At 40.4% G+C, this 24,068-nt stretch overlaps 1 protein-coding gene across 2 annotated transcripts in view; it reads left to right on the top strand.

Annotated features, from left to right (window-relative positions):
* The window catches only part of bsnb (bassoon (presynaptic cytomatrix protein) b), a 95,078-nt gene that overhangs the window by 65,514 nt on the left and 5,496 nt on the right, over positions 1–24,068 (top strand). The window contains exons 5-7 of one of the 2 annotated variants that reach the window (XM_056272487.1): positions 13,362–13,562; positions 14,348–20,632; positions 21,742–23,782. In XM_056272487.1, coding sequence (XP_056128462.1) covers positions 13,362–13,562; positions 14,348–20,632; positions 21,742–23,782 — 8,527 coding nt within the window. Of the gene's footprint in view, positions 1–13,361; positions 13,779–14,347; positions 20,633–21,741; positions 23,783–24,068 lie in introns of both variants that reach the window. The other variant, XM_056272486.1, reaches the window with a different exon arrangement.

The following is a 24,068-nucleotide window of genomic DNA, read 5'->3' as shown; positions in this document are numbered from 1 at the left end:
GGAAATATCACCACGACCATGGGCACGACCGGTGCTTCATTTGCAGAACACAAATGAAGATCTTTTTGATGAAATCTGAGAGCTTTCTGTCCCTCCATTGACAGCTACGCAACTACCACTTTGATGCTTCAAAAAGTTCATAAAGAGATCGTCAAACGTGCTGCGTAACCCGAGAATGAAGCTCATTGGTTCTCGCACATCAAGCAAACATGATTGAGCTTCCGTTTAACACAACTGATGTGTGAGTTGATGAATGTTTAAATGTGAATAAAAGCCTAAATTATACAGGCATTCTATAAAAATGTCTGGTAAGCAATATAGTAAGAAAACTGACACAAGTCATGAGATATTAACGAGAAAACCAATACAACACCCTTCAGTCTTCAGCCTTCAGATAGTTTGCAACTTAAATTTTTGCTGCATCATGAAATAAGGATTCTGGGTTTGAGTAAAACAAGTGAATTAATACATTTATTAAGCATTAATTAAAAAGAGTTAAAAATGGCTCACTATTTGGCAGGCATTGCGTTAAAGTCGCCCTTTTTATTCATGCAGTTATAACTGCTTATTAAAGGTTCTCTAAGCGATCCTGGGTGACGTCACTTCTTGTTGACGTTCGAACTATTGTCAAACAAAACGGAGGCTAGCTAGACCCTCCCTCCTCCTCATCCGCACACTAACCCCCCAAACCACACCCCCAAACCCTTCTTGTCGGTCATTGGCTGGAACAGTTTGTTATGTTTTGGGGAGCGGGTCGCTGCAGTTTGTTTTTGGTGCTGTTTGTGAAGCATGGGCTGTCTACAGAGATCGCGTTTCTTTACAGTGTGTTCAGGGGACAGGCAGCCAGCGGATAGTGAGGAGATGTTTGCTGTATGTGACAAAAAATGTTTTGGCCTAAAAAACACATGACATCGCTTAGAGCACCTTTAACGATTTGTAATGCATTTGTAAATTACTTGTTAGTCATTAACAAACACCTTTATAAACCCGTTATAAAGGGAAACTTAATGTAAAGTGTTACCAATTAGGTAAATGTTAAAATACATTAAACTATGAAATATCTTACATTTTAATAATAGTTTACAATATTATGTTTTACTGTATTTGTGATAAAATAAATGGAGCCTTGTTGACCATAAGAGACATGAAAAAAATGTGTACATGACAGTTATGAAATAAACATGTGGTAATGGTACGCCATCCCATTTGCTCTTATTTTCACATTATTATTTTAACATTACTCCATGTTTCTTTGTCACTCTCATTTTGTATAATGTAAATGTTCTGGCCACTCAAATATATTTACATTGGTATATTGTAAATAGCAGCATCTTTACTGCTTAACACATTTCAGTGTTTGTACTCTCACAACCCTAGGTTATTCCTTTAGCCGTTAAAACTAAGCAAATGCACGGCTTAGACTGTGTAGCCTCTAGCACACACAAGACAAGACAAAGATAGATAGCATTCATTACAAAGCTGTCCAGACAGACATCTTACAGTGTCCTTGTGTTTATTTTTCAGCACCTCTCTGACCACAAAGGAAGTTTAAGAACTCATTCGAAGTTTGATTAATGTCGATAGTCTCTCTGATTCCTTGTGCGGGATCAGCTTCATTGAATGGATTTGGAATCTGAATGCATCTTAACTGGGTTGACTGGACTTGAGCCTGTAAACAACCAACTAGAAACACCCTGTCAATCACATGGACAAGCACCACTCAAATTTTCTTCAGAAGTTTGAAAGTATAACCATTAAATGTATTAAAGGGATAGTTCACCCCAAAAAATGAAAATGATGTCATTAATTACTCATCCTCATGTCGTTCCAAACCCGTAAGACTTTCGTTCATCTTCAGAACACAAATGAAGATCTTTTTGATGAAATCTGAGAGCTTTCTGTCCCTCCATTGACAGCACAACTACCACTTTGATGCTACAAAAAGTTCATAAAGAGATCGTCAAACGTGCTGCGTAACACGAGAATGAACCTCATTGGTTCTCGCACATCAAGCAAACATGATTGAGCTTCCGTTTAACACAACTGATGTGTGAGTTGATGAATGTTTAAATGTGAATAAAAGCCTAAATTAAATCTGTTGTTCATCATATAAAGTGATCGAGCCTCCTCAGAAAATGTGGCTAAACCGCTCAATTCATACGGATTAGTTTTATTATCTCTTTACAAACTTTTTGAAGCATCAAAATGGTAGTTGTGCTGTCAATGGAGGGACAGAAAGTTCTCAGATTTAATCAAAAAGATCTTCATTTGTGTTCTGAAGATGAACGAAAGTCTTACGGGTTTGGAACGACGAGGATGTGTAATTTCATTTTTCATAATTTTCATTTTTTGGGTGAACTTTCCCTTTAAATACACGCTCATTAACCATTTAATGTTATTTTTCCTCGGACTTGTTATGTTGGTTAAATCAGATAAAAAGAAATGTGTCATATGCAGAGAAAGTTCTTGTATTTTGATGACAGCTTAAGAAAACAAACTTTGTTCTTTAAATTAATGTGCAGCATTGAGCAAAATATGACCAGGGACATTTATTCAGAATGCAAATACTAGTGTCAATTTTAATTTTTATGTTGTCTTGTTTCTAATATAAGACATTTTCTCTCTTTCACAGTTTTGTCTGGCCCGGAAAGTTACAGAATAATTTGAATAATAGGGCAATTATAATGTAATGCAAAACATCAATCAGGCAGAATGCACTGCTTTGAGGGATAGTTCACCCAAAATGGCATTTCTGTCATCATTTATTCTCCTACATATTGCTCCAACCCAAGGAACACAAAAAGGCAGAATATTTCAGACAGAGCCTTCGTCACCATTCACTTTTATTGCATCTTTTTTCCCTATACTCAATGAAAGTGAATGACGACTTGAGCCCGGGCCATCATTCTGTCGTTCAACTCTTTTTGGCCTCCACAGAAGAAAGAAAAGTTGACATTATGTAAATTGACTGAATTTTCATTTTTAGGTAAACTATTCCTTTAATGTAAAATCAAATATTTATTATATTGATTGTAATTGGGAGAATATCTAAAGCAGACAAAATCTCTTCACCTTATTGTGGAAAACAAAGACTGCTCTCTCAGTTCACTCAAATCACTGGTGCTGCCTCTCTACTGCTAATAATACACAGCAAAATCAATTACCCACACGATTCCAAATCTTTTCTTAGCCTCAGGTGCTGCAGGAGCTTCAGTTAAGACATACTGCGTGCAACAAGCAAAGAATGCCATTCCATTCTCACACTTTAATGTGCAAATGAATCCTGGTGCTATTAATGGATTGTAAGGCTGTACAGTAGCAAATTACTGTAACATATGTGTTGCAGTGCTTTAGTCAGGTGGATGCGAGTGCACATGCAGATGGTCCCCTCTTTTTCCATCTCTTTCTCTCTTCCCCCCCCCCCCCCCCCCCCCCCCCCCCCCTTCTTTTCTCTGATGGAGTTTGAATGGGTGCTCTTTGAGTGCCTTTATGCTGGATGATCTTTCATTTCCTACTCTCAGTAATCCGGTGCAGGCTCAGACTCAGGGCAGCAGGCCCGGAGGATCTCTCTCTCTCTCTCTCTCTCTCTCTCTCTCTCTCTCTGTGTGTGTGCAGTCCCACGTGGCCCATTGAAGGAGTTCCACAGGATTAACCCACATATCTCTTGACTTGTCCTGTAAAACTGCCCTGACACACACATGCACACGCATGCGCACATAATCACTAAGCATGACAGATGAATGCACATGCATGTGAGAAACATTCATAAATCACTGCTGGAGTTGCTGAGAAAGCCTGTTTTATACAGCGCAGATGTGTGAGACCACAGGTTCTGTCTATTGTTCTGTCATTCTATCTTTCGTTCTATGTCTCAGTCTGTCATTCTATCTTCTATCATTCTGTCTGTATGCCTGTCAGTCGATCACTCTGTCGTGCTATCTCTTGCTTTTCTCTATCACTCTATCAATCTGTCCGTCTTTATGTCCGTTGATCATTCTATCATTCTGTCTATCATTCTATCTATTTATTTATTTATTTGACATGGACCATATGCATTTGTTTAAGTGTTTTAGCACAAATGCTAATTTTCAACACCTGTCCACGGGAGGCTTTTGGAAATAAAATACAATAACAAAACTAGTAAGCAAAATAATACTAAAAATACTAACAGAAAAGGATAGCTAAAATATACCATATAATTACAGAGAAAAGAAAAAACAAATTGCATACATAAATTATAAAGCAGAAGCATCAGATATAGATAGATAGAATCGTTCTGTCATTCTATTGATCTAGTGTTCTCTCTTTCTAATGATCATTCTATCTATCGGTCTGTCTGACGATATAGCGTTGTATCTGTCTGTCTGTCTATAGATCATTATATCTATCGTTCTGTCTCATTCTGCCTGCCTCGTTCTATCTCTCATTCTGTTATCTATCTATCTATCTATCTATCTATCTATCTATCTATCTATCTATCTATCTATCTATCTATCTATCTATCTATCTATCTATCTATCTATCTATCTATCTATCTATCTATCTATCTATCTATCTATCTATCTATCTATCTATCTATCTATCGATTGTTCAGTCTTGTTCTATCCATCTATCCATCCATCTATTGATTGTTCAGTCTTGTTCTATCCATCTATCCATCTATCTATCGTTCAGTCTCCATCCATCTATACATCCATACATACATACGCTTGAGACAGATGCCACATAAGACAATACCTTTATTCAAATGTCAGAGCTGATTGATAAAGAAAGAAAGTTTGCTGGTATCCAGCACACAGGCTGAAGGGAATCCAGTGGTCAGGGTCAGACATGTGATGTGGAGTGAGGATGAGTGGGTGTGTCTTGGCTGTTAATGAGCACTGACATTTCCTGTCCCAGCATGAGTACCTGTGCCCAGTGTGCTGTCAGCAGGGATGAAGCGTCCTGCCGAGACATGAGTGGCACGCATGTGGCTGTTTGTCAACAGGCGAATGGGAATTCTGACAGAGCAGAGAGAGTGTGTGGACGGCGAGTACGAGCATGTGGTTGCACCTGTGCCCCAATGTGGAGGTGATTAAACGTGTTGGTGTGTGCTCTCTCTGGTGCCCTCCTCAGGGGGAACGGGGGAATCACAGCTTGTCAGAGGTTGGATTTCCTTTTATAAAGTTGTTTAAGTTCACTTTCCAAGACTAAAGACTGCTTTTTAATTTAATGTCCTCTCCTACATAGTGGCAGGTCTCCTAAAAGTGATGAGAGGTTCAAATATTTTTATATTTTAGTATATTATATATCATATTATATTACATTATATTATAAAATACAATATTATGTCAACTTTAACTAAAGCATAGACACCGACATGTATCGAGTTTAAGTTCAAGACCGGCTGATATGACCATACTATTCATATCGGCCAGAAAACATAATGCTCACATGGTTAGACACGGTCAGAGATATAACATGTCACATGGTACCGCTATTGTTCCTGTGAATGTCCATGCGAACCCACAAACATACACCTGCTCTGTCATGCAACCGCAGCTCAGGCTGAACTGCAGGTGTCACAGCTTCACTGTGTGGATCAATCCAGCTGACCCTTTTCTTTCCTGTAGCCTGTGGAGAGACGTCTCTGATTGTTCTGCTTATGAAAGCACTGTTCCATATTCCAGAGATGAATTCTGATTGGTTCATGTCTTCTAACTTGTTTATATGTGCTTTATGGAAACCACATGTTCAACTTTTAGAAAGGTTTTGAGAGCCATCATACTGACCCCTAATGTTATGGTTGCTAGATTATTATGCAGTTGCTATGGTGTTCTGTGTGATGATTGGCATGTTTCTATGCAGTTGCTAGGGTGTTGTGGGTGGTTGCTTGGTGGTTTCGTACAGGCCTAATTCAAAAGGACCCATTTGAGGTATCATTCATGTCCACAAACAATGTCAGATGAGTTATGCACCTAAGTTTACTACTCAAGGGTAAATATTGGGTTTGAATAAAACAGTAACCTTATAAGCAATAATAATAGTGACCACTAATGAAATTTATTGTGATTCTTTCAAGCAATCTGGCATGTTTCATAGGAATTTAATCAGATGACTCTTATGTAAAAAAAAAAGTTTGTAAACTTATTTGAATGTACTGTACTAAAGAAATCCCAGATACTATATCAAATTCTGTTTCAATCTTTAAGAGACTCTGGAGCCTTCTCATAATTTTGAGGATTCTGGTCATAATCACTGTCTATATCTCTGATATAGAAAGCATGCGCAATGCAGCCATCATGATATTATGTAAGTGATTGTCTTATGTAAATCTTATATCCACAGAGATGGGCTAATTTAATTAGCTGGACTGTAGATGGCTCTGTTTGTCTAAAATAAATGTATGAATCACATTTGACTGAAAAGCTCAGACATGAAAGGTTAAACCTCTGGGATTCTAATATTTAAATGTCAAACCTCAAAATTTGAATCTCTAAATCTCTAAATTTAGCTTCTCTTTAGTAGTTTGATCTGTGCAGTCCCTTAACAAGATTGAGATGAGAACATTCACTGATGCATTACTTTTTTTCCATTTAGAAGTGTCCATTAAAGGGGAATTGTGTAAAAACATTTTTTCATTCAAATACTTTCTTGTAACCTAGAGGAAAATGCAGAAAGTCTATAAGAATGAAAGATCGATGGTCCCCTAAAGTGTAAACACTGTTGCTTATTAGCAGTTTCAACATTGCTTTTTGGTCAGTAGTTCATATTTCAAATGCATCATCACTCACACTGCTCTCTGCTGGATTCGAACCAGCGTCTCCAGCATGGGAGACAGGCTAGCAAGGACGCTAAAGACAGCAGCCTATAGCATCAGTCGCTAATGCACCTCTTGAGATCAGGGAACTGAGGTTTACCACAGCTATTACTAGCTGGCCAATGTGAAATGTGTCATTTTTGCAACACTAGTGGCACTAAACAGAATTGCAAATCCAGATATGGAATTGACTCGGATAGGGAAGCTTAAGAAGTTTACTTGTTTATCCAAATAATTGCAAATGTGAGACGTTCTGCTTTAAATTCCTTTTAAACTCCTAGTGGTGCAGAAATTACACACTTTACCATTTAATTCTGTTTTCTTTTTCAAAATTTTATTTAATTTCCCTCCCTCCTATTTAATAATCCCTCCCTGTTCTATCCTGTATATCATTGACAATGTTTGAAACTTCCTTGAGTTATTTCCTAATTCAAACGAATGTTGTATTCATTATTTGTAAAGCAACTTTGGACAAAAACATTTTATCCTTATGGATGTAAGATTATCTTCTTCAAGAACAGCACCGTTATTACCTCGCTAGTGAGAAATGCCATGTTGCTTTTAAGTTGCTAAACTATTTTATTGATAAAATCATCAGAGTAGCGCTGACAACACGTTTCTGTGCGAGTGTGTGTCCGTACTGTATGTGTGTGCGTTTGAGTGGGAGAGTGAGCGGGAGAAAGAGAGTATTTCCATACGTGATGAAACTTAATATTGTGGCAAAAAACTTGGAAAGAATTTGACGTTTTTATCATATTGTTTACTATATTTATTTTCTTTGTAAGTATCGTTGTGGATTTTGGTTCTTTTGCTGTTGGCTGTAAGAACCTTTGAAATAACTGAAATACTTTGGTGAAGTGATGTGGAGATATAATGCCATCAAGACCCACCTGGAATTATTTTAGCTGTGCATTTCCCTGAAAATAATTGCACACCTTAGAACATTCGTCAACCAATCAGATTCAAGCATTTAACAGCCTCGTAGTATACATGTAAATGCCTAAATTTTCTCCTATCTGCAGCTACTATCAGATATGTAGCTACTTAGACTATTGAAGAGTTTTTTTCCCCTGCATGGCCAAGTGCATTGATTTGTAGTATGTGCCTTTTATTCCCCGATTTAGCATTGCATGTGGTTATAGAAAATGAAAAACACGATAGAAAGAGAGGGCATCCATTTCAAATTGTTAAAATTATGCAAAAAAAAAAGTATAATACAAATGCATGTTGCTTGAACAGAGTATGTAAAATACATCAACTCTTGCTTTCAAAATCCTATATACAAATCCTTCACAGCATTAGACTGACATGTTTTCTCGCAGAGTGTGGAGGAAAAGGGTGAGTTTTTCTTGGATGTCGATATGAAACAGAGAGACAAGCAACACCATCTGTGGAGATTTTTCTCATTTGATTGTTGTTAATATTTGTAGTGAATCATAATACATTCCTAAAATGTTCCTCCATATAAATCAATATGCAGTCAATTTAAAACCTTCAATGTGTTACTTGCTTCATAATCCGTACGATCAATTCTAATAAACCTGCTTAATTGTGATAAATCCTGCTTGCACACATTAAACATACAAGCCCTCATTCTCCTTTCTCTCTCTTCCTGCCCCCTCGATCTCAGGGTGATTGATTTCGTGGCCTGAGTGTTTATCCCATTGGGCGTTCAGCTGCATGAGTTTCATGTAAAGCGCTACGAAGGCTAAGTCCTCACACCCACAATCTCTTAGTCAATTTTATAAGAGCTCTGCACCTCTGCCCTTCACTACAGAGTTTAAATGACTATAAACTGATCTGCTAACACTCTGACATCTCTCTTGTTTTCAATTTTCCACCTTTTTATTTGCTTAGCTGCATGGAATGGTTTGTGAATGGGGACCAGGGAAAGCAAGGTTATCTTACCGTCAAACATACCCTGAACTCTCGGTTTATTTAACTCAAACCTTGCCTATGCTGGTTCCAAAAATGCGTCCGGTAGTATGTTTAGCCAACCAATTATGTTTAGTCGTTTTTTGCTTCCACGTTGCTTGACAGGTAAGATATATCATGTTTTTTTATTACAGAAATACATTAATAGCATAGAAAAAAAATTTATTATCTGAATGCTGATCAACGAGATTTGAATTTTTTTATTAAACATTACCTTGTTTTAATAGTGCTTTATATCGATATAGCTATATAAATAATATTGTGCACAATCTGTCAGGCCCAGAGCCTCATAAATAGGGCACGCATGCGCTGAACACCTTTGAAGTAAACTAACCCTGGAACAGAACGTGCTCCAGAGCAGGTTATATTATGAGAGGAAATTGCTATGGCATGAAAGTTACCTCCGTTTTTGGAACCGAAAGTTGAGGTTATCCGCTTACTTACGGTGCATTCACACAGGGCATCGGCTTTAACGCTTCTCTTTTACTTTAAATGGCTGACGTCATGCATTGTCAAACTGAATTGTGGGTTCTGCTGCGTCGAGTCACTGGTGTTGCTTGTGGCAGAAGTTGAAAAATTTTCAACTTTTTTGAAGTGCCAACGCAGGAGTCAGCCAATCAGATTGCCTTTATGCAAATACACTAGCGCGTTTCAGTCCAAGCTGGAAGTTATGTGATTGGCTGTTGTCACTTTAGACACACACACCCTCCATCAAGCGTTGACGCAGACGCCCTGTGTGAATGCATGGGTATTTCACATTACTTGCTTTTTGAAATAGCCTATACCCCTTAGAGTTTGGCATGCTTTTGTAACAGATGGAAAGATGCTTTAGAAAACAACTTATCTATTAAAGGTGATCATATGCATTTACATGAAGATATTTTTATAGAGAAGCAGAGAAATTTACATCTGAGAGGTATATAATGTGTCAACACCGAACACAAGTGGGGTGTGAAATTTCAAGCCGTTACCATTATAGTCAATGATGCTGTTTACACTGGAAGTGTCCATTGTGGTCTTGCAGAGCTTTATTTTCCCCATCGGTTTTAAAATGAGTTACTTAGAAATTCCATATGTGTGCTATAACTTGAATGCTATAACTTTCACCATTGTGAAATGACTTGCAGCTTCGATGCTTCCAGTGTAGACAGACTGAAGCCGTTGTGGTGTGATGCAAAGCATTATCAGTCGTGTATACATGCAGGCTTTTGATTTGACTTGGCAAACTGTGGAGACTTCTGCTACTCTATCAGATGCATGCAGCTATTTGTTCGAGAAGTGGTTTATGTAACGCATTTGAAATCTGTTGAATTCAAAGGTTATCCCAACATGCAAAACAGTCATGTCTGCACCTGTTTGATGGCAACATCAAAAGACACCACGAAATGGGAGCAAAAATCACAGACACACAGAGAGCAACTAGCTAATTCAGGTCCTGTGGATTAGCTAAATAATGTTAGCAAACATTTAATGTTGTTCACAGTAGTGTAGTTAGCTAGCTGTATTGAATATTATTTTACAATTTACCTGTTATGGCTTTGGGTCCAATTAATCCAGTAATTTTCTTTTATTTCTAAATATTTGGATGGTGTATTGGTGTGGTATATTCAAAGTTTAACTATGCTAATGTTCTTTGGCAACCAATATGCCAGTAGGAGTTTGTCTGATTGTCCCATGTCCAGTAACAGCTAACACTGCATCTGTGGTTTCCATGCTTTCCAAAAACTCACATGAACACAAAATACTACATTGTTAATAGTATTTATTTATTTATTTTTAATTTTGTTCTACTTTGTTTGTGGACTTTTCCAATTATTATTATTGGACCACTTGCTATAACCTCATACTCGTTTAAGCTAAGGAGACATGTGCCCCATTCAGATTTTTTAGCCAATTGGCTTTGAATGCAAAAAAAAAAAAAAAAAAAAAAAAATTTGTTTTAGATTTGGCAGAAATCAAGCATTCATGTAAATTTGGCTTGTCCAACTGAGTTGCAGCTTTCACAGATCATTTTCTTTAAAATGAGAACTAATAAAAAAAAAAATCTTGGGCTTTCTTCACAGACACACTGCATTACCTCTGCTTCGTTCATTATGCTAAAAGCACACCTCACAAATGACTACACTCACACAACGTCCATCTCGCTTCAACGCAGAATATAAAAAGCAGAAAGGCACAGATGGCAGAGCATTTTGTGAGCTTTGCACAAGCATTGAGTGAACGCTGCACCTGTTTATATTTAGCTTCAGTGTGGAGCACTTGGGGGGAGTAGAATCAAAAAGAAAAGGCATCTGTCTCGCATGGCAAAACCTTTCCTTTCCTCAGCCTCTCCCCAGAATTCATCCTGACCCGCTCTAGCAGTCAAGCAAAGCTGTGCACATACATTTTGTCTGAATTTTGTTACTGGAATAGCTGTTTACTTACTGCAGAAAGCTTCTTTCGCTTCTCAACAGCCTGGTTTTGGATATTTTCATGGGACCATTTGTGAAGTCACAGGTTTAGTTACATTTTTAGGATGTATTAAAATTGCTTTTACTTTGTAAAATCTTTAAACCTTTGTATTAAACTTCAGCATATGACTCAGTAAAATTCCATAGATTTTCATTTATCCAAGTCATATTTAGGGACCAGAACATCATAGAAAATGGTGGTGGGTTCTTTGTATTTTGCCAGTAAGCAACCACCCAAGCTAAACATGCAACATGTTAAAACCCGGTCAGAACACCATCACAACTGCATAGCAAAATCTTTGGATGATAACTTCTATTTAACCAATTTTACATTAGTGAGCAATATCTGATGCAGGTTATGGTAGTTTGTGTATGCTTGTGTGCACCAGAGATGTACGAGCAGTTGCACCAGTGTAGATCAGAACAGAAGTCTATGCAGTGTACTGCTTATTTATCAACCTGAATCAACAAACCTCAGTCATCAAACCCAGTAAGCAAACATTCCAACACTACCATATTGGCAAGCCCTTTGCCAGGTACTGTGAAAGTATATGAGTCTGACAAGAAAATCGAGAAAAGACAGAGGGGCACAGGAATTTGAAAATGCACTCTCTTTTATACTTGGGACAAGGAGTAATTTTGCTGTTTATTGCTATACCCATGCGACTCATTAAACTTGGCGAGGACTTTTGCAATGTCCTATCTACAGTATATAATGTATGGTTTTAGTGTTCTTTAAGACTGTGGACATAAAACATTTTATGATTTTATAATTATCTGTAGACCCATGGCTGTTAAAGACAATAACATTCAGTACAGATGTTTTTTGTGTGTGTGTGTGTGCTGGTGTACTATTTTCTGCTATATTATGCTGAATATTTTCTATGGTTTTGCTGAAGAAGGAATAATTGCCTCACTGCTGTAGTGAGTTTTACTATAAAAACTGCAAATGTTTTTTAACTGTTTGATGAGATCTATAATCTTTTTGCATATCACTCTCTGGGTTTTTGAAGTCAGGTCTCCTAGATGTCAGTTTATATATTCCGTTTGTCTTTTTTTTGGGTGTTTCATGTGTATAGCAATTATAGGTATAGTATAGTATACTAATGTGCACCCTACAGAACGCATCACTGTCAACTGTATTCCCTTTTAAATTGGACGTCATTACATAGTAGACGGTAAATACACTGGTGGATTTTTATTTATAAAGTCCTGTTAGGTCTATTACCCAAATATTTGCAAGAGCTGCTGCAACCACATGTTAATACATATTCATCCCGATCATCTAATCATATTCGTTTGATTATTTAAAAAAAAACTGTCTATGGTCGCTCTGCTTTTAGTTTCGTGCACCAAATGATTGGAATGTGCGACAAAAGTCATTGGAGTAATTTATTTCAACCTCTGCATTTAAAAAACTATCAGGGAGTGTTTTTATCACAGCTTGTGAATGTTTTAAATGAATGTACAGATATGTGTGTGTATTGTTATATGTTAGTATGTCCTTCAGGAGATCTTAATTCTCCTGCCAGGCTGTCATTGAAAATAAGAACTTGATCTTATTCTTAAGTGACTTGCCTGGTTAAATAAAGGTTAATAAAATAGGGTTGGGCATGTACTGCACAGTCAGTGTTTGCAACATGTATTTCTGAGCATTGTGCTAGAAATGAGAATCTGGTATGCAGTTTTGTGAGCTCTTGATCCACATTCTAAAGCAAAATGCTTTTATGATGATCATACGTTTATAGTAGTCTTACAATCCTAAATTGTTTAATGAAATGCTTTGTGATTTTCAACGCACAGGAGCCTCCTGCTGTGGGTGGAATCAGCCATCATTCTGAGCTTGTGTGTCTTATACTGGACTTACCAGAGGCTACATAATTGTGTGTGTTAAACATAGTGGCTTTGAAAAGAGTCAGCAAGGCCTTTGAGAAAAGGTCGCAGTCTTGGCCAGAACCCAATTATACTTGCTTGCTCGACTTGACCAAATCCCTTTTGAATTACAATAGTTGTGTGACAAAGGCAGAGAGAGAAGAGAGAATGCCAGTGAAGGCAAGTGATGCGATAAATCACATGTATTCGGTCTATTGACACTTTCACCTTGTCTACAGTTTTTTTTCTCCTTTATATCTTAATTGTTTCATGATACTAATTTCATGTTTGCCTTTCAATTTCAGAAAAAAGAATGGCTGTGTTTGACATGCCAGACCCAGAGAGCAATGTCAGGGAGCTTAGGGGATATTCCTCCTCCTGTGCCACCAACCGTTGGATCTCCCAGGCTACTAGGTCCAGCCAATCAACAACAGCAGCGAGGGCCCAGTCAGCAAGCTGCGCTGAGACCTATGGGCCCTCAGCAGCAAAAGCCACCTGGTGCCCAAGTAAGTGGTCCTTTCTCTCCGGTAAAACAAGGGGTGCCACAGTGCAAGGGCCCCTCTCAACAATTACCTGCAACTAAGGCTGAGACAAAAAAACAAGATCAAGGCATTAACAAGAAACAAGCTATGTCCAAAACAGAAACGTCGTCTAAAAAGGGAACATCGGATAAAAAAGATGAGAAGAAAAGTAGTGGCATGCAGAAATCTAAACAAGATGACGTGAGTGGCCCTCTGTGTCCTCATCACCACTGTATTTGTCTTTCATAACAGATCACTTCAACATTCTATGATGGGAATGTTCCATGTACTCAAAACCAGTTTAAAGTTAACAATCTCTGGGGCTAATTACTATTTCCAGTGCCTGATGGTTACCCAGTGATGAGTCAACATCATTTGTAAACTCTTTTTTAATTACCCATTAAGAACTGATGTCACAAATAGCCCCATTTAATGTGACATACACTAAGTTATCATTTAGTTATCATTTGTTAATATAAGCATGCCATTTTTATCAACATAATTATTATTATTATTATTAGTATTATTATTTACAACTTAGTTTTACATTTGCTAACATTTTCATCACTATTTAGATTCACTTTTGATAATCATCCACTCCGTTTTGCATGCTTGTCTAATATGTGCCATTTGCATGTTTTGTTAATTGTATTTGATAAACTGTGTTATGAATGTTTTAAATGTTGATATTGTAAATTTTTCAGTTTAATTTAAATGATATATGACATATATCTAATGCATATCTAATGCATTATCCTCTGTATTTACAGGATTCCAACAAGTCTAGCACACAGAGCCTGAGTGATACAGGCTACTCCTCAGATGGTATATCCAGCTCCCAGAGTGAGATTACAGGCTTGATCCAAGAGGACTCTATGAAGCTCAATGAGAGGGGGATCTCTGAACAACGCAGCCCCCCAAGTCCGTCTGAACTAACAAAACTGGAAAGCTCAATGCGACCTCTGTTGGAGTCACACACAGTCACTGACCAAGGACAGCATCGTAATGAAAGGGACACCGCAGAACAGCAGAGACCACGATCTCTGTCTATATCACAAGATCAGGAATTTGAGTCTGATGAAGAAGCATCGGATGATCTAAGCTGTAAATTAAGACATGATTATGTGGAAGACAGCAGTGAAAGTGGCCTTTCTCCATTACCACCCCGACAGAAGAAGTCCCAGAAAGATCTAACAGATGAGGAGTTCATGAGGAGACAGATTCTGGAGATGAGTGCAGATGAGGAAGATACAGCAGATGTTGAGGGCCACGTAAAGACAAAAAGGAGCCATAAACACAGTGGAGATCTTGGTAAAGAGAGGCGTCGTCTAACACAGCAATCTAGCAGTTTTGAAGAAGACTCTAAAAGCACTGACAACTTCAAATCAGGTGAAGCAGATGACATGATGGCCTCACAAGGTGGTCTGAGACGATTTAAAACTATAGAATTGAATAATACAAATAGCTACAATCGTGACATGGAACTCAGCACAGATCATGACCTCAGGGAGCCTGAGCTTGAGATGGAAAGCCTTACTGGGTCTCCTGAAGAAAGGTCAAGGGGAGAATACTCTTCAACCCTTCCTGCAACCACACCAAGTTATACCTCTGGAACTTCTCCAACCTCTGTGTCATCAATGGAAGATGACAGTGATAGCAGTCCTAGCAGACGACAAAGGCTTGAGGAAGCAAAGCAACAAAGGAAAGCAAGGCATCGATCCCATGGTCCACTGCTGCCCACCATTGAGGACTCCTCAGAAGAAGATGAATTGCGAGAAGAAGAAGAACTTCTGAGAGAGCAGGAGAAGATGAGAGACTTGGAGCAGCAGAGGATTCGCAGTACAGCCAGAAAAACTAAAAGGGACAAAGAGGAACTGAGGGCGCAGAGACGCAGAGAGAGGTCAAAGACACCTCCTAGTAACCTTTCACCTATTGAAGATGCATCCCCAACAGAGGAGCTCAGACAAGCTGCAGAAATGGAAGAACTCCACAGATCGTCCTGCTCAGAATACTCTCCCTCCATGGATTCAGAAGCTGAAGGATTTGAAATGGGTTCAAAGCTGTACAAGTCTGGCAGTGAATATAATTTACCTACATTTATGTCTTTGTACTCTCCAACAGAGAAAAGCTCTGCTGTCTCTCCCTCCACAGCAGATAAATCATTAAAAAGCGCCGAAGAGGTTTATGAGGAAATGATGCGAAAAGCAGAGATGATGCAAAAGCAGCAGCAACGGGCACCAGGAAGACAAGGACAACAAAACCAGGAAAGAGTCCTTCAAACAGACAGAAAACACCATTTAGATTCTGGAACAACTAATCTGAGTCCAGGTACAAGTCCTACCCAGATCTCAGCTCCAGTCTCATTCTCTGGAAATGATCCTTCAGGAAGAGGGACACAAAGGGTACATTCTACACAGAGTAATTCACAACAAAGTCAAGTTAGAATGAGCAGCCAAACCTCTAAAGGAGGCCATTCTACTGGTTCTCCACAGTCTCAAGTTAGGCAGCCTGCTCCCACACAGTCTCAAGGAAGACTACAAGGGACAGTACAGGGCCAAGTGCCTGATCCTGGATCATCTTCCTTATCATCAAAGATGTTCTCATATTTCAAAGGCTCAAGTCCTTCCACATCCCCTTCTACTTCCCCCTCACACAGTCCAACGCGTGCCCCTGCACCTTGTACTACTTCTACAGTGGTACCTACTCAAACCTCTCAGATCCCTCATAGAGCAGGGGCACCACGTCTTGCAAGACAACAGTCCTCCCAAGATTCCCCAGTTATGGTGATTACATTGGGATCAGGAACAAGCAGTCAAACCAAACCAGTGACTGTAAATTCCTCGACCTCACCTTTATCATCACCAACAAAAGAAAGCCAACAGACAATTTATCAAACTCAATATACAACAATGAAGTCACCCACATCACCACAGAAATATCCAGCTCACCCATCACCTCAACATAGCTTGCAAAGGACACAGATATCAGAGCGAGTTGGTGTGGCTGTGAGCACTTCCACCTCTGCTGGTTCCCAAAGTAGTGGATCTCTTCCTGTAGGAAACATATCCTTGTGTAGAATCTCCACAGTACCTGGTACCTCAAGAGTTGTAGAGCAAGGCACAATTGCCCCTTGTAATAATATAGTGGATCTTAGATCACCAATGAAGCCTGCCCCAATCATTATGACAGACCAGGGTATGGACCTAACATCTCTAGCTTCTGATACACGACGATACTCTCTTGAAGCAGAAACACCCCCAAGTCGTCATACTGCTGTACAACCTCTTATTATGAATCTAAATGCACAGGCACAACCTCAGGTGACAACAACTATACCAACAACAGTAAGTGTGACTGTGGCAGCATCCATGTTCATATCACAGCCAAAGCAACCAGTCGTGTATGGAGATCCTTTGCAAAATAGAGTCGACTTCGGTCAAGGAGTTGGATCTGCAGTCTGTCTGACCCAGACCAGGCCACTAATCGCAGATCCATCCATTCCAAAAATTGACGCATGTCTGGAAAATCTAGGCATTCAACAGCAGCAACTTCAGAAACAGCAACAGAAACTTCAGCAACAACAAGAACTCCTTGAGCAACAGCTTCAGCAACATCAACATAATGCATCTTTTGCACGGTACAACTTAGCTAATCAAGTGCAACCGATATTGTTAAAGAAGGACTTGGTGGTAAGCCAAAACACTGGTGGAGGCACACAAACAGCAGTTACTTCCATTCCCAAGATATCTCCGCTACTTCCACCAGCATTATCATGCTCTACATCTACCACACCTACACTTGGTCATGACATATATGGTGGGGTGGCTTTGGAGCTAAAAAACAAGCCTGCTGTGATGAATCTCTCCTCAGTGAAGCCCCAGGTAATGATGGTGCAGTTGGATGAGAATAGCACTCAGGGGGCTACTGTGACCCAGGTTGTTAAAAGAGAGGAGCCACCTCCTCCAGTAGAGGTTCTAGATCTCACAGGACAGATTAAACCGGAGAATCAGTTAGCTTGCTGTGATGTTGTCTACAAATTGCCATTTGCAGGTAGTTGCTCAGGCCCTTTTGCTCAGAGAGGTACGACAACACAATCAGAGCCATCTGCAGAGCCATCTCAAGCTCCCGGACAGCAAAACCAACCTGGAAAAGATGGCTACCAAACAGCAAATATCCAAATGGCTGCAGATGAACGCAAATCTTTTACCTTGCCTCCTCCAGGACGACTTCAGCCATCTATGTCAGACAATAATCTAGCTGGTTCAAGTCTTCAATATTATCAGAGGACTGACCCTGGGGACCTAGCAGTGGATTTAAGCACCATGAAGCAGGCCTATGAAGCAGGATATCTTGGAATGGGTGCCCAATATGGATCTTACACCGATCTACGCCATCAAGGAGGTGATACAGCTCCACCGTTACCTTTGCGAAGGTATGGCTCATTGTCCAATATAAATGCAGAGTATAGTTATCCTTCACGTGACCTAGGTGGTTTTCAAGAATCCAATCTTGCACAGTACAGTGCCACTACTGCTAGAGAGATTAGCAGAATGTGTGCTGCTCTTAACTCCATGGAGCAGTTTGGTAGTCATTACACCAGTAATCCTGAGCTTCTGCAGTATGGTGCTGGGAGAGGAGGCCCAGCTGGCAGACTTAACCTTCAACAAGGCCTAGCATCTATTAGAGCCAACCTGTTGTATGGTCCAGATGGCAGACCAACAGTACATGGTCAAACACTTACGAATTTAATCAATGCTAGACAAGCTAGCCTACGGTCTTTATATCCCCCTGCTGTGAGGACAGCTGATGGCATGATATATTCTACTATCAACACCCCAATTGCCTCCACCCTGCCAATCACCACCCAGCCTGGCCCTGTTCTTAATCCCATGTTAAAAGGAGTATATGGACCTTGCCCTTCAGGCAATGTAACAGCTGTACCTCTTGCTAACCTCACCAGGTTGCCTCAAGTCACCCCAAGAATGCCTCTTAATGCACAGGGACCTTACAGATATCCTCCTCCAAATCGATTTTCAGTAACCGCTCCAGATACTTCATCAGGGCGTGTCCCACCTTCTAGTACTTCCCAGGAAGCTCCAGTTTACCTTGGAAAGCCTACAGCACCTGGCAGTATGTCAACACCTGCAGCACCTAAAACTGGTCAACCTGTTTCTAATTTGGGTATGCAAAGTGGACAACCAGCACATACTAGCACAGTGCCAGTTCAATCAGTTGTAAATGAACAGGCTCCCTTGGCTCATATTTCAGTAGAAGGTACTACAACACAACTCCAAACACAGCCCCAAACCCAACCACAGTCTTTGGTCAAAGGTCAGGAACAATCTCAAGCTCAGAGCCAGCCTCAGACACAACCTCAAATATTAACAGTGCCACAAAAGCAGACCCAGGCATTTACCCGAGTCTTTCCAGATACATCTTCCAGTACCACTATAACCACATCTGCTAATATTGAGAAGGAAAAAGAGGAGGAACGATTGCGACAACAACAGGAGCAAATCTTGCAGCTGGAACGAGAACGTGTTGAGTTGGAGAAACTGCGTCAACTACGTCTACAAGAGGAGTTGGAGAGGGACCGTTTAGAGCTCCAGAGGCACAGAGAGAAAGAACATCTTATCATGCAGCGGGAGATTCAAGAACTACAGACCATCAAGCAGCAGGTTATTCACCAGCAACAGGCTGAAAGGGAAACCCAGCTAGTGATGCAAAGAGAACAGCTGGCACAACAAAGGATGCAGCTAGACCACATTCAGTCTCTGCAACAGCAGCTCCAGCAGCAACTTGAAGAACAAAAGCGGCAGAAAACAGCAGCCATTGAAGCAGCTGCAGTAGCAGCTACAGCAGAGGCGGCGGCTGCTTCAGCAGCTGCTGCAGCAGCAGCTACAACAGCTCAAGGTGCCGTTCAAGGTGTGATGGTTGGTGGAACTACACCTCAAACCATCTCAATTATCTATGATCAGAGTGGTAGAATTATTCCACAAGAAGGCCAGAGTGTGCAGATCTTGCCATGTGCTGATGGGCAGGTGGTCCAGGCAGTAGTATCCACTAGGCCTTTGCCTAGCTCTTCTTCTGAGATGTCCCTTAAGAATAGCGAAGATCATGGAGATGGTCGGATTATGAAGAAACAAAACTCTATGCCTCGTTTGAGGAATGGATCAGAGGATGAGTCTGTAAAGAGAATTGCAGATTGCAGTGTCCAAACTGATGATGAAGACACGGAGGACAAACTCATGTCTCGTCGTCGTAGAACTAGACGTATAGCTGACTGCAGCGTTCAGACTGATGAAGAAGACCAGGGTGAGTGGGAGACTCAGCCAATACGCCGCAGACGTTCAAGATACTCCAAACATTCTGAACCAACTTCAGAGACTAAGAGTGATGCATCTAAATCCAGCATTGCCATTCAGACCACCAATGACTCCTCATGTCAGACTGAGTCAGACCAGTTGGGTAGAATATCTCCAGCCATACACATTACCATGGCTGAAACATCAAAGGTTGAACTCCTTCACTACATATCTGCTCCAGAAAGGACCCAAAAGGGAGAGAGTTTAGCCTGTCAAACTGATCCAGAGGCACAATTCCACGGAGTGGTTTCTCCTCAGCTCAGTGTTCCCACTACTGTTGGCCCCTATTCTACTAGTCTGCAATTAGTTGGTGCCATGCCAACCAAGTTTGAAAGGAGAAAGCCAGACCCATTAGATATTGGATACCAACAAGCTCAGCAGCAAAATGAATCTCCTTCCCGTCAGCCACCCAAATCTCCACAAGTGCTGTACTCTCCAGTGTCTCCGTTGTCCCCCCATCGTATGTTGGAGACTACCTTTCCTTCCAGTGAGAAACTTAATAAGGCACATGTGACGCCCCAACAAAAAGCCTTCACTGCAGAATCACCACAGAGACATCAGACTATTCCGAGACCCATAAAGAGTGTTCAACGGTCCATGTCAGATCCTAAGCCTCTCAGTCCAACATCAGAGGACCCAACCAAGACCAAATTCTCTTTATACCAAAGTCAAACCAGCTCAGCGAGCCAGGTATGGAACCATTTCATTGCCATTATTTGTTTACTATACAGTTTTCTGTTGTTGACTACAAAACCACAGCTTGTAGAAAGTAATTTGAGACAATTCAATCCCTATTTGTACCATTTACACACTGTATACACTGTAGGGCCCGATTATAGTATAGGCTAATACTCCTGGTAAAAAAAAAAAAAAAACTTTAATAAGGTGGGGTTGGACAACTTATTTATTTTATCTTATTTTTTTTCAATTACTGTAGTTCTCTATTTTTTTTCTATATACCATTCATTCCCCGCTCTCTTTACCTCATACACACACAGAGAGAAAAACTGCTATATCTGGCAAAGTCTCTGAAATGCTAGGGGGTGGCTCAACGTGTACAGTAGGCATACTGGGTCTGCCCTGCTGTCTTCCGGCTTGTCAGCAGCTGGTCAGAGAGGTCTGAGTCTTTCATTCTCAGTTTAATTCCTGTCAAAGGAATGTTCTGGCTTGTGCATTCAAAGAACTGCACACCAGCTAAAAGGAGGCTATTTTTTCTGTCACTTCATCCAATATGTGGTTTAATGGAATTTCTTTAATGGATTCTCTAACTCCACATTACTGTAGGTATGCAGATGTTTTTATTTATTATATTATGTTTTACTATTTCTTGTAAACTAAAAACTATTTCTTGTTAACACTAAACTATTAAGTACACAAAGTCATTACAATTAAATAGGATTGTAGCCATTTTTATATATGTATAATGTATTGCCTGATTGATTCTAAAAGCTCTAACCATTGATAGAATATAGTGTCATGGCTATATATTTATAATTGCTTGACTTAAAATAACTGTTATTCCCTGAGTGTGCTTGCAATACATTGTAATGTGTTTGGATTTGAATTTTTGGTTTGGATGGTTTTATTTATGTAATAGTTAAATACTGTAATACAAAATGATACACTGTGATACAACTGTGTCTGTATACAGTATATGCAATATTTAACATATTTACGTAATTTTGCATGTTAACTTTTTAATCTGTGTGCTTTATAAAGTATTAAAGGAAAAGTGGTTCTATCAGAATTGTTTCTGGCTGCTGTGATTTTAATCAGTCTCTAAAATCTCTGCTCTCCAGATGTCTGCCTTGCAGCAGCAGCAGAATGCAATGATGAGAAAGGTGAAGAGAACTCTGCCCAGTCCCCCACCAGATGAGACCCCTGTACCGATTGTAACACCAGCAATTCCCCATATATACAGTTCCCCTGGAGCATCCCAGAGGGTGTTGCCACGTCCTTCACAGGGTGCAATGAAGGCAGGCTTGCTGAGTGAACTGAAAGCTGTAGAGCAAGAATCCACTAAATTACGTAAACAGCAGGCTGAGTTAGAGGAAGAGGAGAAGGAGATTGATGCTAAGCTACGATACTTGGAAATGGGCATCACCCAGCGCAAGGAAACCAGGGTTAAAGAGAGAGAGAGGAGAGAGTTGGCATACCTGCGATGCATTGGGGATGCACGTGACTACATGTCAGATAGTGAGCTGAATAATTTGCGATTAGCTGGGGTAGCACAAGGCACCTATGAAGAAAATGGAATGTTGTCACGCCCAAGTACAGCTCCTCTCAATCAGTTTACTTCTGATTTGAATGCATCTCAGTACCCTCCTACCTCCTCATATGTTCCATATCAATATCCACAGGCTCAGCCCACACCCACACAACCACCCACTGCCACCTATCAGCAGATTGGGTTTCAGCCAACACCGTACCCAACCTCCTCACATCCCCAACCTGGAACCTTCCAACCTCATCCTCCTCAACCTTCATCCTATCAGACCCCAGTGCCATACCAGACTCATAGCTACGGTCAGCCTACTTATGAGTCCGATCTTGGTTTGCAGCAGCCCAGTCGCCAGGGATTTCAACCAACTGCACCTTTACTAGGGCAGACCCTACCTTATCCTTCACAGAGCATGTCCTTCCAACCCCAAGCAGACATGCTTTCTGCCCATCAAAGGCCAAGGCAAACCTCGCTTGCTGATCTAGAACAGAAGCTACCCACAAACTATGAAGTTATCAGTAATCCTTCCATTCCAATAGCAACATCAGCTCAAGAGACTGGATTCAGCGGTGTCTATTCCTCACCACTAAACAATGCTTATGGTCAGTATCGTCCCTCTGACCAACCTTTGGCTGAACGTATTCCAAGTCCATCATCAGGATATGTAACAGATGGTGTCTATGCCACAAATCTAGAACAAAACATACCAAGAAATTATGTAATGATTGATGATATCAGTGAACTCACAAAAGAAAATATGGGGTCCTCTGACATGTCACGGGTAGGTTATGGAAGTGAGAATGGCCCACGTGGACCAACTTATGGCGATGGCTCTGAGAATTTATATGGAAGAACTTCAAACACCTATCAAAGTGGAGTAGACAGCCATGGACATCCAAGTACCACTGTAAGTGGTTCTGGTTATTATTATGATGACTATAAGCACCCTTCACGCAGCAGTGGGGGAATGGGCAGCCAGAAGCACTCATCCAAAAATTTGGCACCTGCTGTTTCATCCAAACGTAGCAAACATAGGAAGCAAGGTATGGAGCAAAAAATCTCCAAGTTTTCTCCAATTGAAGAAGCACGAGATGTAGAGTCTGATCTAGCCTCCTACACCATGACAACATCAACAGGTGGTAGCTGCACTGTAGTGTCCCGGACTGGCGTGAAAAAGAGCTATGATCAACAGAAGTACTATGGATCAAGAGAGGCATTAGAAGAGGATGATCGTCTTTATGGCTCTGGACGATCAAGGTCCACAGGTTATGGCATGGATAAAATTTCTTCCAGAGACTCAAGTGGCTACCGAAGTAAATCTTACGAGAGGGACGCCATGGAGCGATCACAGAGGGGCACTCATGGTCGCAGTGGCCGTCCTTCTATGCGTACACAGAACTCTGAGGAAGAGAGTCCTTTGAGTCCCGTTGGAAAGCCCATGGGAATTGGTCGTGGCTCTGTGCCAGATCCTCATGATGTACGAAATCAGTATGGCTCCAGCCATTCCTTACCAGATGTACAGGACCACCATATAAGGGATATACCTAAGAGTCATGTATATAAGCCAGATGACCCTTACCTTGCAGATGACATGCACTGTGCTGTTTCAGACAGTGAAGGTAACTGGTGCTGAATTAAAAAAAAAACTGCCTGTTAAAATGCATCCAACAATTAAAAACTTGCATGCCAATGATCTTGCCTTGAAGGCAGAGAGAACAAAAGTTTGGACTAATATTGTGAATGCTTGAATAAATGCATGAAACCATATATGCCTTTTTTGCATGAACTGCATGGTGTGATCTTTTATCTTTTTGAGATTGTGATTCAAATGTCTGTACAATCTGTCTTTTGGTTTTTCTCGTTGATGGCTGTTTTTGTTGGCTTCCTTTTCTTTTTCTTTGGCTG

The sequence above is a fragment of the Rhinichthys klamathensis genome, unplaced genomic scaffold (genome assembly GCF_029890125.1).
Source record: "Rhinichthys klamathensis goyatoka isolate OS25496 unplaced genomic scaffold, OSU_Roscu_1.1 h1tg000339l_1, whole genome shotgun sequence".
NCBI lineage: Eukaryota > Metazoa > Chordata > Actinopteri > Cypriniformes > Leuciscidae > Rhinichthys > Rhinichthys klamathensis.
The sequence above is the reverse complement of the archived record's forward strand: the minus strand, read 5'-3'. Positions and strand labels throughout refer to the sequence as shown.